The sequence below is a fragment of the Bactrocera dorsalis genome, chromosome 2, assembly GCF_023373825.1.
Source record: "Bactrocera dorsalis isolate Fly_Bdor chromosome 2, ASM2337382v1, whole genome shotgun sequence".
NCBI classification, from domain to species: Eukaryota; Metazoa; Arthropoda; class Insecta; order Diptera; family Tephritidae; genus Bactrocera; species Bactrocera dorsalis.
Genome location: NC_064304.1, coordinates 35,556,501 through 35,572,103, shown reverse-complemented (window position 1 = coordinate 35,572,103; position 15,603 = coordinate 35,556,501). Strand labels below are relative to the sequence as shown.

General features: G+C 41.0%; 1 protein-coding gene across 2 annotated transcripts; it reads right to left on the bottom strand.

Annotated features, from left to right (window-relative positions):
- Positions 1-335: 335 nt before the first annotated feature.
- Positions 336-14,664, bottom strand: LOC105226322 (opsin Rh2). Of its 2 annotated transcripts, none has more exons than XM_029550236.2 (5): positions 4,943-5,090; positions 4,797-4,869; positions 1,242-1,732; positions 725-1,150; positions 336-634 (listed from the first exon to the last, which is right to left on the bottom strand). In XM_029550236.2, the coding sequence occupies exons 1-5, from the start codon at positions 5,002-5,004 to the stop codon at positions 505-507; spliced, it is 1,182 nt and encodes a 393-aa protein (XP_029406096.2). In that variant the 5' UTR covers positions 5,005-5,090; the 3' UTR covers positions 336-504. The 2 variants fall into 2 exon arrangements, with proteins under 2 accessions (XP_029406096.2, XP_011203454.2); XM_011205152.4 differs by lacking the exons at positions 4,797-4,869; positions 4,943-5,090 and adding exons at positions 14,167-14,230; positions 14,373-14,664 and having other exon boundaries at positions 338-634.
- Between the last annotated feature and the right edge of the window lie 939 nt (positions 14,665-15,603).

Below are 15,603 nucleotides of genomic sequence, written 5' to 3'. Positions count from 1 at the left end.
GCTACTAATGGAATGTTTTAAGACCGAAGCTTACTCTTGTAGGATCCAAAGTGGTGATTTAGTGCCTGAAAGTGTAACACCGAGAGCGGAATGTCGTCGTACATATATTTCGTACAGCTCATCGTTACATCGACTGCGGTATTCGCCGTCGCCAATACGCAAAGGACCAAAAAACTCGTCCATGCCTCTGCATCTGTATCAGGACGGGGATGATGAGTGACTTGTAGAGTTTGACCTTTGTTTGTCGAGAGAGAACTTTTGTTCTCAACCGTCAAGATCAACCTTTAAAGGAAAAATCTTTAAACCCTTTTTTTATATCAGATCAAATGAGAACAAGCTCCCTTTATGCTAATTTATTAGCTTTTCGCCAAGAATATATTAATATTTCGTACATATTTTGTTTATGTCGTTTCATAATTTGTTTGTATATCGTTAATAACCAAAAAGTCCAGGAACTACTTAATCGTTAAATATTATTATAATGAAGAAACTTCTCTTTACCCGCTAAGCATTCGATTCAGCCTCGGTTGTGCCCTGACTTTCCGCTGCTGGCGCGTCCGGCTTGGGCTCCTCAGTCGAACCGAATACGCAACATGGACACTTCTCCTTCAACACCAAACGGTATTTGGGATGACTGTAATTAAAATAAGTAATTAAATTATTATTAACAGTTATCATTGGCGCATTATTGCCGTGTACAAGCAACGTATATTTAACGATTCACCTGATACCGTACACAATCGGATTATAAACCGCGCTGGTCTTGGCGAATGTGGCACCCCAAATAGTATTCAACGGCGTCAGACCTTCCACTTCGAATAGGCCGCAATAGCAGATAATTAAGTAAGGTGTCCATGCCATAAACCACAATGAGATTGTGGTCAATGCCACCTTGGCCAATTTCGCCTCGGCGCTCTTCTCACAATCCTCCGAGGAGCGCAACGACTTGACGTTCATCTTTTTGGCCTGCTCGCGCATTGCCTTCTCATGCGCGGCCACAGCCGCAATGATGAACCAGTAGGAATAACAAATGAGAAAGAGCGGCGTAAAGTAAACAAGGACGGAGTAGGTGAGCAGGTAAGAGCGTGGATTCCAATCGCGCGTCATATAATCGATGGAGCAGGCGGTTAAATTACCTTCGGGCACATATCTGCACGCACGCATTTAAGAGAGCGCACGCATTAATGAGAAATTCAATTAACAGTTATTAATTTGCGTGCAACACCAACATATTAACCCACCTGCTCCAGCCCATTAACGGTGCCAGTGTCCAAAAGGTCGCAAACAACCAAATGGCAATGATTTTCATCAGCGCCAATTTAATCGTCATTGGTCGCCCTGAAACGCCTTTAACAATAACATTGTAACGGTCCAGCGCAATCATGCACATCGACCAAATGGACACGCAGCCAAACATCGAGCCGCAGATGGCATAAATGTCGCACCACAGCGGTCCCAGTATCCAGGTCTCGTGATAGAAATTAATGATCATGACCGGCGCCTGTGAGACCATCATGCAAAAGTCGGAGAATGCCAGGTTCAACACGAGCAGATTAGCGGGTGTGCGCAGCGATTTGGTGCCGCCAAATATGAACACCACAACGCCATTGCCGCACGCGGAGATGAGTAGTAGAGCCAATGTGAAAAGACCCAAAATTTGACTCATTGTCGAATCCATTGGTGGGAATTTACTCCAATAGGGGTTGACGAGGTGTGCCATGTCGGGGGTTACCTGAAAATAAACGCTGACATTTTATTTCGTGCTGAGAGGTTTAAGTTGTTAATTATGATATGCTTGTATATTTATATTTGAGACAAGTCTAGGTTTTGTTTGAACTCTAGTTAGAGGGGATACAGAAATTGTAGTATATCACCATCCAAAAACTATCATAATTAACCTTAACACAGAAAGCAGTACGAATTTGATGAAATTACTTGACCATAAGAGTTAATTTTTTTACTAAATTATCTTTGGGGGTATCTACCCCGTCGGCTTGAAAATCTGCTGCTAGGATAGGATAATATTTTCTCACTGTTATCGGAAAAAGATTATTGATGCTTTACAAACATTTTTGGTAATACAAGTGAAGGATGAAGAGGGGGGCAGTGACTTGTCTTCATAGTGGAAGGCCTAGTGTCCGTAAATAAAATATGTAAGGGGAAAAACATATAATTTTTTAATCTTTTTTTGTTAATTATTATTTATTTAAATGAAAAATTTTCAATGTTTTGGACAAATACAAGTGATATAAGTACATTAGTTATGTGTAGCTTGGGTGAAGTTATGCCTCGATTTTTTTGAGTAAGATATTTTTACCAATTCATTGATTTTAGCGAAATCTTATCTCGAATAATCCAAAAGAAGACCATGCGACTCAATTCTGCACCAAGCTCAGCGAGGTTTCGGAGAAAAACTTAAACAGGATAACGAAAATATATATACAAGTATAATATATAATTGTTAAATGAACGCTTTCAGAAATTATGCTCCGTTTTATTCGCTTTGGATAGATTTATTGAGTAGTCGAAAAAGTCTTTTCGTATTTGTAATTAAATTATGTACCATTTTAAATATGTACCATTTTGGTCGCCCGCCTTTTGGCATTTTTCCGCTAGAGACATTATTCCATCAGTGTAAAACTTTCATCAGTGTAAATCGAAAATTCGAAATTTCCAGAACGGAAGTGAGCGAACCACATTTCTGAGAACAATTGTTATGGAATAGTACTATGAATAAAAAGTAGTAAGACTTTAAAATTATTAATTTATTCTCTAAAATCTACGTCGTCCCCTCAAAGTAATTCTTCCTGCCCCCTATGTATGTACTTGTGCCAACGTTTTTTTCAATCCTCGAAACAGTTGTCAAAGTCAATTTCCCGAATAGATTTCAAAGCGTGTAGCGATTCAGGTTAAATGTATTCAATTGGCTGAAAACGGTTTTCCGGAGCGGTCGTTTGAGTGGGCTGAACAGCCGTAAGTCGCACGGAGCTAAATCAGGCGGAAACGGTGGTTGCGGCACAATATTGGTTAAAAATTAGGCGGAAAATTTACGAAGATTCAAAGCAGTATGTTACGGTACATTATAGTGGTGCTAAAATCAAGAGTTGTCGGCCCATAATTCCGGCCTCTTTTACGAATAGCTCTACGCAAACGACGTATAACTCTCAAATACTAGTATTCCTTGTTCAAAATTTGGCCGGTTGGAAGGAATTCGGAGTGCACCACATCTCGATAATCGAAGAAAACTGTCAACATAATCTTGATTCTTGACCGGTTTTGGCGTGGTTTTCGGGTTCGGTTTACTTTTGCCACAATATTCAGCCAATTGATCGTCTGTCTCCGGGTCATAAGCATTGATTCAAAACTCATCGCCAGAAACATTGTTTCACAGACATTAAGGCGAAACTGTTTTTTTGGAACCAATCATGCATTCAATTTTCTTAAGCCCTAATGATCTTTTAAAATAGTTTTTACAGAAAATTTCGATTTCACAACGATGCCAGTAAGATCTCTGACTATTAATAGTCGATTCCGAAGTACCAATTCCATTATTTTATTGACATGTTGATCATCAGTTGATGTTGATGGCCGTCCTGAACGTAGTTCGTTCTCGACTCTCTTTGAATAATTTTTACCTATCAAAAGTACATACTTGCTCGCAACAAACACTTATCATCGAATGCCTTTTCCAACATTCTGAATATTTCGGAACCAGAAATTTGATTCTGCATACTAAAATTAAATAGAACTTCGTTCTACTTCAGAATGATAAAGGTATACTAGATTTCAACTCATTGAAATTAATATCCTCCCGCTGCAGTACACTTATGCCAACGAATTCTCCAGTCATCATAGCACTACTACCAAGTTATAGAATTTTACTGATTGGAAAAATTCGCGTTTGAATTTGATCACAGGTGCATATATATTTTTTTATGGACACGTTTCTTTTTAGGTGTTATAAACTTCGTGGCGGTCTTGTTCGTGGTATAAAATTTGGTCGACTTAATAGGTGGGCTGAAAAGTTCGTAAGCTGATGCATATGTAGACGGTACTACTACGAGATAATATTAAATCCATACTTTTATAAGAAACGTGAAGAAATTTGTTAGAAGAGGAAACTATTAATTTATGAGATATAGCCTTGTGGGTTAAGCAATTTGTGCTAGTGTAGAAAAATGGGTCCAAAGGAAGAAGTATTTCAGATTATCCATCCAGTAAATTTTATTTATCGTACTAAGTCTTGTTCCACACTCGCAAAAACATGTTTGGTTTCAATTTTAATTTATATAAAAAAGTAAAAACTTTTCGAAAAAACGATTCATACTTTCCAGTTGTAGTACGATAATCGTATTGTGTGTCCCAACAATGTGTCTGATGAGCACCGGGTATTATTGTCTTGCATTGTCTTTCATTGCCAATGCTATTTTAAACAAAGCAGTTCTCTCTGAAATAAAAATGACAAAGCCTAATCCGAAAGCTCAGCTTTTTGTGATTTAAAAGATTAAATTTGGCATTCCTTTGATGGCAGACCAACTGCTACAAAATCAATATGGCGACACAAACCAACGAAATCACGTGTTTATAGGGAAAAGCAACAACTATTAAATAAATTGTGCTTTCAAGCTATTGAATATATGAATGTTTACCCAAATGATAATCGAATCTGTTTAAACTCTAAATATTACTAATTTCGCTACGAAACATTTGAATGAATCGCTCGTACTCATAAGCTCGTAAAATATTTATTGCTTTCAGACACACACAATGCAATATTCGTTTCAATTTGCACTTACACAATCCATAATCGAACCATTGGCCGCATACAATGCACACCCTTTACCGAACTCACTCCAAATTTCATCGACACTGTGTGGGATTTATTTCAATTTTCGATTATTATTAAAAATAATTTCGATTTATTTTAATATTATGCACTAACCGCTGCCAGTTGATGGCATAAAGTATTTCAGAAAAGTTGAATGTTGTTAAATTTTCCAACATTTTATAAGTAAAATGCGCGAACGCCGCACCATGTCTGCTCGTAGCGTTTAAATCACTATCCGGATTTGTTGCGCTGGCATTTTCCGTTCACTATCGTTGCCTACCTGTAGGCGCCAAGCGTGAATCAAATGCAATCACAGTATGAGCATGCACACAATAATTCGAATGCGTTTGATAAATGCGCTGACTAAAGCGAATACGCGCAGACACATTTAGCACATAGGTGTGCGCTTACAATGAACTGGGTAAATTACACGGTAAATATTTGTTGGTGGATGGAATAATTATTGAGGAATTTTAACAATTGGGACAAATTTTGGCAGGGAATATTATTTATGTCTTATTATACTACTGATTTTCACCGATAAATCTTATGTGAAATTGTATGTGTTTGACAACAATTGTTTATCGATAAATGACATTTAAAGTTATCGAACATTACCTATGAATTTTTTTTAACAAATTGCATGAAATTCAATTTAAATTTTTCGAAAATTTAAAGGTTACATACATATATTTAAAATAATTTTGATAATTATGCATTATATCGATAATTTAAATTTATCGATTAATTTTTTTTTATTATTTAAGGTAATAGAGTTTTTAGTTCATTGAGGTAATAAAAAAGAAACACAGCTACATTTTTATTAAAATTATTATCGATGATTCGATACATAAAATTATCGATGTATGCTTTTCTGTAAAATGAGTCTTTTCGTATTTGAATGATAATTTCTGACGTTTTTAATTCTACTCTTCTCCGATAAATTTATTTGATTGACAATCGAATACTGTTTTGATAACATTTGCATCGATAAAGAAATTAACACTTATCAATTAACCAATATTATAAGAAATTTAAATCCTTCGATAAACTTATTTTTATGATAATTAAAGATAACTTTGATTAAATTTTTATCGATAAAATAAAATTTATCGTTATCGATTAATCGATATTTCGTGTAATTAAAATTCTTCGACAAATTTATCGTTATTTATAAATGATAATTGTAGACCATTTTGATTACATTTGAAGCGATAAAATAAAATGTATCACCATAGATTAATCGATAATACATAAAATGCAAATTCTTCGATAAATTTATTTGAATGAAAACTGAGTACTATTTAGATTACAGTTTTATCGAAAAATAAAATTTATCGTTATCGATTAATCGACATTAAATGAAGTTCACATGTCCAACCTTTTAGCGATACACAAATATAAAATATTATACATTCTGATATAATGTACATATACTTGGTCTTTCAGATATTTCTAAATAAAAATTCTCAATATACATTTTCAAGCAAATATATTATAGTTAGTTTAAGACCAAAATTTCCAAACTAGCTATGATTTTCTCTAATTGTGTATTTACGCCTTGGCATTAACCTTGATTAGCATCGATTAAAAAATGAACACGAGCTTTGTCGGATTATCACCTGTTGGTTGAGGTGTAGTGATTGCGGTGTCAGAATAGTGGTGTGAAAAGATTTCATGCTAAAAATAGATACTTAGTTCCACTATTTCTAATTTCAAGATTTTTCATTTTCGTTATTTTCGTTCCCATACAAGAGCAGTGCGTTCAGTGTTGAACCGTTTTACTGCTTTTAATTTTTTTTTTTAAGAAACATATGTATGCTAAAAATCTTTGTACATGGATTTATTTTAAGAATTCTAAATGGAGAAATTTATGAGTTAAACCGGGACAAGCATGAACATCGACTGATCGGTAGGAAGACAATGTTCTGTGTTTGGTGGGATTAGAATGGTTTTTTTTTTTTTTTTTTTTTTTTTGCGGGTGAGGGGGTGGAAAATGCCTTCCGCATCATCGGTACTGTCGTCACAGCAGCGGTATGTGCCACTTGCAGGTCACTAAAAACCCCCCCTCTAAGGAACCGTCGCCCACCCTGGAACCGCATTTGCATTACTTCAGGGTGGCGTTCCATTTTTCTCATTGAGAGATTTACATCTGCGCACCTGCGTCCAGGTCCCGCTTTTTACTGCGTAGCAAGAGTGCAGCGAATTTCTTGATGATCCCCCAGTTTGCTTCACTCTCCAACATGACGCTGACTACATTGTCCGCGTTTATTGGGCCAACCAGGTTCTCTACGGCGGTGCGTTCTCTTTGCCAGTGCACACATTCGAAGAATGTGTGTTCAGCGTCGTCTTCTGTCGCGTCGTTGTATGGGCATGACGGCTCTTCGACTTTTCCCATTCTGTGGAGGTACTTTTTGAAGTACCCGTGACCGGATAACAGCTGGGTTGTGTAAAAATCTACTTCTCCGAATTTTCGGCCTGTCCATGAGTCTAAATCTTTTATAAGCCTGGCCGTCCATCTGCCGCGGCTTTCGGTGTCCCATCTTTGTTGCCATGTTATTATTGTTTCTTTCTTTATTTGTTCTATTGCGCTCTTGTTGTTGTCGGGTGACTGCTTTAGTTCCCACAGCTTTTTCCTTTCGTGTGCTAGAAGGTCAATTGGGGCATTTCCGCTTATAACTAAGATTGCCTCGCCGGACACTGTTCGGTAGGCTGATGCAACTCTGAGGGCTGCAGTGCGGTGAACTCTGGCCGCTACCTTACGCCGGTTTTCCTTTTTGAGCGTATCTGCCCATATCTCAGCTCCATATAATAAAACGCTGATTGTTGTCGACATTAGCAGCTTTCTTTTTTCTTGGCTAGGGCCTCCTATGTTGGCCATTAGTCGGCTCAGTTGAGAAGTGATCTTCGCTGCCTTTCCTGCGGCGTGCTGGATTTGTACCCAGAAGGTTAGTCTGGGGTCCAGTCTTACGCCCAGGTAGTTAACTGCTTTTTTTGTCCTAAGATTATCTGTAGTCGTGTGCATGCTTATCTCGAGAGGTATGTGCTTGTTTGTTAGCAGCAGTAGCTCTGTTTTCTCCGTAGCGAGCTGGAGACTGTGTGAGTCGAGCCATGCTTGCGTCCGTATCATCACCTGGTTCAGCTTTCTTCGCGCTTCTTCCGTATCCCTTGCTGTGATTACTGCTGCGATGTCGTCCGCGTAGCCTATTAAATATGAGTCATCTGGCATTTCTAGTTTTAATATATCGTCATAGCTGATGTTCCACAAGTCTGGTCCAAGGATGGATCCTTGCGCTGCTCCTGACGTAACCGTTATCTGTCGTGATCCCTCTTTAGTTTCGTACAGCAGTTTCCTGTTGCTAAGGTAGCTCCGCAACACGGCCCTGAGGTAGTCGGGTACCTTAAAGTTTTTCTCGAGAGCGTCGATCATATCTACCCATCTAGCGCTGTTGAAGGCGTTTCGGACATCTAGAGTCGCCAGCAACACTATTCTTTTATATTTATGCCATCTACGCTGTGCGGCTTCTACGCTTTCAATTACGCATTTTATTGCTCCCATGGTTGATCTGCCGGGTCTAAAGCCATATTGTCTAGAGGACAGTCCTCCAGCTTCGTTGATGGCCGCTTCAAGTCTGGGTTTAAGCAGGGTTTCATATAGCTTTCCCGCTGTGTCAAGCATACATAATGGGCGGTATGCTGATGGCGAATTGGGGTCTCCTTTTCCCTTACTGATTAGCACCAGCCGTTGCTTTTTCCACGGTTCAGGGAATATTCCGTCTTCAAGGCAGGCGTTGTACATGTCCAGTAGTACTGCCGGGCGCTCTGCAACGATTATTTTAAGAATTTCGGGTGGGATCCCGTCCGGTCCGGGTGCTTTGTTGGCCTTGAGCTTGGCAGTGGCTAGTTGCAGCTCTTCGAGGGTAAACTTGGGGATTTGCGTCGATCCTAGAATGTATTCTGGGTCCCTAGCCCTTGTTTCGTGTGTGGGGAATAGTGTGTTCACAATGTTATCCATTTTCCCAGCGGTTAGGTTAGGTGGCTTTGCCCGAGCGCCGAGTTTCTTCATCACTATTTTGTACCCGAGTCCCCAGGGGTTTCTGTTTATATCCTCGCGTAGTTCCTCCCATTTTTTCTTTTTGCTGTCGTCGATGGCTTGCTTCAGCTCCTTTTTTGCTAATTTGTACTGATCAGCTTCTTGAGTTGCGGCTCCTCTACGCCTGGATCTCGTGTAGGATCTGCGAAGGCGGAGGCATGTCCGTCTGAGTTGGGCTATATTTTCAGTCCACCAGTAAACTGCTGCTTTATGTTTGCTGTGGGAGGCCTTGGGCATTGCTTTTTGACAGGCTCTTGTTATATTCAGCATTGTGTGCTCGACAGTTTTTCTTGCAATTGTGGGGAAGTTGCTAGATGGGTTTTGGTCGTCTATTGCGGAGATTAGTTTCGAAGTATCCAGTTTCGTGATGTTCCACTTTCGTGTTCTAGTTGTTTTTCTGTGCTGGACAGCGTTTGTTCCCGTGTCGATCATAAATGAAATGTAGTGATGATCGCTGCCAGTGTAATCCTCCAAGACTTTCCAGTTCTTTATCGAGCCTGCCATGCGTTCTGTTGATAGGGTAACGTCTGGTGTGGTTTCCTCGCATCCAGGTCTTCTAAACGTGGTTGCGTTCCCCGTATTGTGCACTACTAGTCCTAGTCGCGCAGCCATTTCCAGAATGCGCTTTCCCCTCGAGTCCGTGTTTGGCAACCCCCACTCTACGGCTCTGGAATTCAGGTCTCCGGCGATAATCAGTTGTCCTTCTATAGACCTGGCCGTGTCCTCAATGTTGTCGAGCTTTTCTCGGAATTCCTGTATACTGTCGCTTGGCGTCAAGTAACAGCTAATTACTGTAAAAAGGTCGCATTTGGCCCAGACGAAGCCGTTGCCGTTCCCGTTGTTTACAGTGCTGATATTACTCCCTGGTGGTAACCATATAGCGGCAGTTGAGCTGCTGTCTTCCAGCCAGGTACCTCTCTCTTTCTTTTTGTATTGCTCGCTTATGATGATCATCTCGTAGTCGCTCTCCGTCACCATTTGCGAGAGTAGTGCGTCGGCGGCCTTGCATCTATGCATGTTGGCCTGTAGGATATTCATTTGCCTCGGTAATTCCTATATACCGTGCATTTTGCGGAGCCCGGGATGTGATCGGTTTTCTCTTGTTTGGCCTCTTTGCAAAGGCAGCATGAAGGAAGCTTGTCGCATTCTTTCAATTTATGACCTGGTTGGCCGCATTTTATGCAAACGCCTTGTCCTCTTCTATCGGGCCCTTTGCAGTCCCAGGTTAAGTGTCCTGGTCCAAAGCAGCGGAAACATCTTTTGGGGGTTTCTTTCAGCCGCAGCCTGCAGCTAACCCAGCCAATTTTAATGCGTGACTGTCGCATTAGTCCATCAGCTCTATCCTGGTCCAGCGTTACATAAGCCCTTACCTGCTCCCTTGTGTTTGGAGCTGTTATGTTAATCGCCAAGCCTTCGGTGGGGTCCTGTAGCGCTTCTTTAACAGCCCCTGCTACTTCATCTTTTGTTGTCAGCGAGTCGAGGTCTCTGATTTCTATAGTAACCTTAGTTTTAAGGTCGGCTACCGTTGCAGTCTCCTTCAGAGTGGACTTAAGTGCCTCACAGAAGCTGGCCTTTGTGGACTGTCCCTTTTCTAGCTCTAGTAATAAGGCCCCGGCTCTTGTTTTGCGGATTCCTTTGATTTTGACTTCTGCTTCTTTAAGATCTACCTTGCTGCGGATATTCTTTAGGACTTCGGCGTAGCTATTTCCTTCTGCTGGTTTTATTATAACTGCCTCTGTTAGTCGTTTTGGCCTATTATTTCCTCTTTGACTTGCGGCCATGCTGTTGAATAGTTGCCTCTTTTTAGGCGCTTCTTCACTCGTTCCTTCGTTTACGTGGGTTTTCCTGGCTTTTTTAGGCAAAACTTTTTGCCACTGGCCGTCGTTTTCGTGCCGTGGGCGCACTGTTTCTCGCGGCTCCACAGGGCTTGTCGCACGCCGCTTCGATGTCGCTGACTCGGGGGACGTGATGCGTCTGTTTAGATGTGCCCGCCTTTTCTCGGTTTCTGCTGTGAGCCAATTTCTGCGATAGCTCTTGATGACATCGAAGAGTTCGTCTAGTTGTGCCGCTCCGTTCTTTACGTCCATGCTGACGTTCTTTTGCTTCGCCATAGCCAATTTCATTTTTTGCACTATCCCTTTGCACTTTTCAAGGGATTCTTCTTCTGCTCGTCTCATTTGGGTGATGTATTCCTGTTTCGGCGAGCTCTGAATTCCGTCTTTTGTGGCAGCTGGGGTACTCTTCCCTTCTCCTTGTTTTGCCGGTGGTGCTTGTGTGGCCGGCGTCTCCCTTGAGTCTGTCTTTTCGCCAGTCTTGTCTGTCTGCTTTGGAGTGGCGGTGAGTATGGGGGATCTGAGTATCCTACTGCTCCTGCGGAAGACCGTTCCGTATTCCTCGTCTTGTCCGTCTTTGTTTTGTTGTTCCTTCTGCTGGTTTTTATTTTGTTGTTGTTGTGGTGTATGCATTTTTTTCTAGTGGGTCTCCGCTTCAAGCCGCTATCTCCGCACGTTGTAGCAGTTGCCCTTTATGAACCCCGTGGTTATCTATGCGAGCAGGGAGGCCACGCAAGGGTTGACACAAGTCCTTATGGGAGCTTGTGTTCAGAGCCAGGTTCGGGCACGAATCAGGAGTCCGTCTCAACTGAACCTGTACGGCCAAAGGAATTATGGCGACGTGCATTGAACGTACTTGAAGACCTGCCATGGTTTTAACGAGACGGAGGTGAGAGCAGTATTAGCCTGCCAGCCATTTCGATAAGATGTCACTCTTATCTACTGAGGTGACAGAATACTGCCCTCCCCAGCCCTTTGTCAGACTAGTCCATTATTGGTTTCCAGTATTCCATAATCAGAACCTTACTGGTCTCGATTCTGATGGGCGCTTGCCCAGGGTTTTCGCTGGCATGCACTGTTGGTGCTGCTCACTGTGAGGTTCCCTCGTCGCTTTGTTGCCTCCCTCTCGTGGGTAGGTTCTCCCTCGGTGCAACCCCGGTGGGGGTTGTTGACGCTTATTTAAAGGCGGCATCTTCTCGCCTCTTCGCCGGAGGTTCATTGGGCGTGTTAGGCGTTTTGAGCCAAGCCCTCCTCTCCTGCAGCACTTGGTCGGGGGCTGCGTATTACTATTCGCAGCTAACCTACTTAGCGTAGGCCGTCCACTATCCGCCAGCTGTGACCCCGGTAGTAGCCTGAGCTCAGCCCTACCAAGATTAGAATGGTTTACTAATGGCTACATACACCACATTATGAACCACGAAAAATCGAATCGATGATCGAAAAACGACCAGAAAAGGCCAAAAGACACGTCAAAGTAGTTTCGTTAGACGACAATCTACCTGCATAGCAAGCAAAAAGTTCAGGATACAATCAAAGTACTTTGCAGGGAGCTGCTACCCACCTGCCGTATTCTCAAGACTTGGCCACTTCCGATTACCATTTGTTTTCATCGATGGGACACGCATTGGCTGGGAAGTACCTCGATTTATACGCTCAAATCGAAAATGGGGTGTCTGATTGGTTTGCTTCAAAAGACAAACATTTCTCTAGAAATGGTATCCACAAATTGCCAAAAATGTGGTCAAAATGTACGAAAAACTATAACCAATACTTTGAACAACTTTCTTTTTACTTTCGCTTTCAAATTGGTACTACATTTTCAGAAAAACCGCTCATTTCATACAGGGTAATATTCAGTTAGAAACGAAGTTTGTAGAACCCAGAAGTTATCGTTGGATACCCTAAAAAGTATATACATATTTATATGATCATCGTAACGGGTTGAGCTAATTCAGCTTTGGCTGTAGGGTAACTATAGGTTATAGCTGTCATACAAGCTGAACGATAAACATCAAAGTTTTGTGTGGAACACTTTTTTATTTCACAAGAGTTTTTCAAAATTTGTAAGAACTCTTGGTATAGATCACCAAATTCTCTTAAGACAAATCCTAATCAATCGATAAAACAATAACTAAATGCTGCAGAGACATCAACTTTTACACCCGAGATGGTGCCATAGGGCTTTACAGGACCCAGTATCAAAATAAGACAATATGCTTTCGCCACATATACTTATTTAGGTGAAAACCCATTTCTCATTTCCTACTCTACCGATATCGGCAAAATCTGGTATTGTCATTAGTGCCGCGTCGCAGGTGAGAGAAAACTATTGTTTACCTCGCAAGGTTACAATCGACGATAGAGCGGACGTTCCATTGCCCGACCATGAAGAATAGCAATTACCCGTCTGAAGAACGACAAATTTTCGGCCGATCGATTCAAATAAGGGTACGAAGAACTGATAAGGGGCATGCTTCAGCTTCTTTGTATGAATATGGTCGGACGAAAGCATACGGACGATTGGAATTTAAGTGTGTTCCGCCCAATTCGCAAAGCAGAGACCCCACAATCTGCGTTAACTAACGTGGAATAAGCCTCCTTAACATCGCAACATAAGATTCTTCGAGCGTATTGTGAGAAGGATTAAAGTCCACCGTCAGCAAACTAATTGAACCTTATCATTGTGGCTTTAGGCCTGGAAAACCTACAACTGCCCAGATATTCACATGCGCCAAATCTCGGAAAAGACACATGAACTGAGGATCGACACACGCCACCTCATCGTTGATTTTAAAGCTGCTTTTTACATCACGATCGGGAAGAACCTCTCCGAGCTGTTCGATACCAAACGAGGTTTCAGACAAGGCGACTCTTTATGCGACGTCTTCAAACTCCTCTTGGAGCAAATAATCGAGCTGGTACTATCTTCTATAAAAGTGTACAACTGCTGGCGTAGAACCGAAGATTTATGGTCCTTTGCGGATTGGCGAATACCGCATTTGATGGAACAATGAACGGTATGAGATATACGACAACATTGACATAGTTCAGCGAATTAAAGACAGCGGCTCCGTTGGCTAGGTCATGTCATCCAGCTCTGAAAGTTTTCGACGCAGTACCCACCGACGGAAGCAGAGAAAGAGGAAAACCTCTACTCCGTTGGAAAGACCAGGTGGAGAAGGACCTGGCTTGGCTTGGCGCAACATAGCAAAAAGGGATCTCGACTGGCGCTCTGTTGTTGCTATAACCGCGTAAGCGGTGTCTTCTCCACTAAAATAAAAGAAGAATGAGGGTCCTTGCTTACGAAAATAAAATAACAAATAAGTAAAAATACAAATGAAGAGGGCTTACACTGTTAACCTAAAATTATTAGCAACTTAATTGCAAAATTCATAAAATTCATATTCACTCACCCTATCCAAAACACTGCCATTGCTCAGCTGCGCCTCGAATTTCGGGAATTGCAGAGAAGGTGAACTGTAAAACAACAAACACGGAAAGCACCCACACATGTTACCACAATTTGATTAGTGTTTCATTGGCAAAACTATATTAACCCCTAGTAATACAGCGGAAGCTACAAATTCCAGCACTTGTCTGCTTATTTGCGCACATGTACCTGTCCATTGTCATTTCCATTAGCCTCACAAAATTGCTGCAGCTTCACATGAGCGTGAGTCGAGTTTCACATGAATTTCTAACTTTTCAGCGAATTACATTAGAGCACGCCGCTATTAGTTATGAACTTTTGCCAGGGGTGGACGGATGATGGACACGCCACTTACACACACACTCGCGCAAAATTACATCCAAAATTTCTATTAAATTAACAGTTGAAATTTTCAAACACCGTTAACGTTGCACTTTCAGTCGCTGAAGCCGGTCAACCGGAACCGCGTTGCAGTGCTGCCACGAGTAGCCACGGGCGAAGGTTGCCACGCTTTTTATTAGCGAATTGCATTTGTAACACTAATTGGATTAGTGTTGTGTAGTACAAAAGAGCAAAACGCTTATAAATTTACATAAAAAATAAAATTCGGTAATTTGCATTTGAAACTTATACCTTATGGCTCGGTTGTGGCACAGAGGTGGTGGCGCCCAAAGTGCACTTTTGCAGGTGACGGGGGTGTGATTGACATGCATGAGGGCAGTTAAATGAAATACAGTTAGTTATTGTAATTGTCAATGTAGAACAAACGCGTTTACAACTGCAGATGTCAATAAGTGGCAGTGACATTGTTGGGTCATTTCTTATGTATTCGCCCTTTTGGCAAGCGAGACAGCTGACAAAAATACTGAAAATAACAAAAAAAGTAGCTTATAATAATATTTGCTTTGATTATCGATGTCAATTGATTGACAGGTGAATTTAAATGTTATTCATGTTATAATTGTATTAATACGTGGTTTTTGTTGCCATCACGTAACATCTAAGTAAAGGTTGATCCAGATGGTCCATCCATTGAGTCTAATTTTCAATGACTGGCGAATGACACACGTGATCCAAGGTCTTAATCGAAGCGCGATTGTCCACATATACTATACTAGTCAATAAAACTACAATGCCATTTTGGATATACCAGATTTCCGCTTCCGTGGCATTTTCTAAGAAAAGCAGAGTAAGAATTAACATCAGCGAGTAAGATCTAAAATAATAAAATGACTGCTAACCACAAAAATTACGGATTACCTCAAAAATTTGAATAGTTTTATACTGCATGTAATGACAGAAGAAAATAACAATAAATATAGAAAAATTAATATTATTATGTTAATACAACTCTAACAAATAATTTCGACCAAATTAGTTATCACAAAAACGGTACTCACGGACTTTTTTTAGATCATTA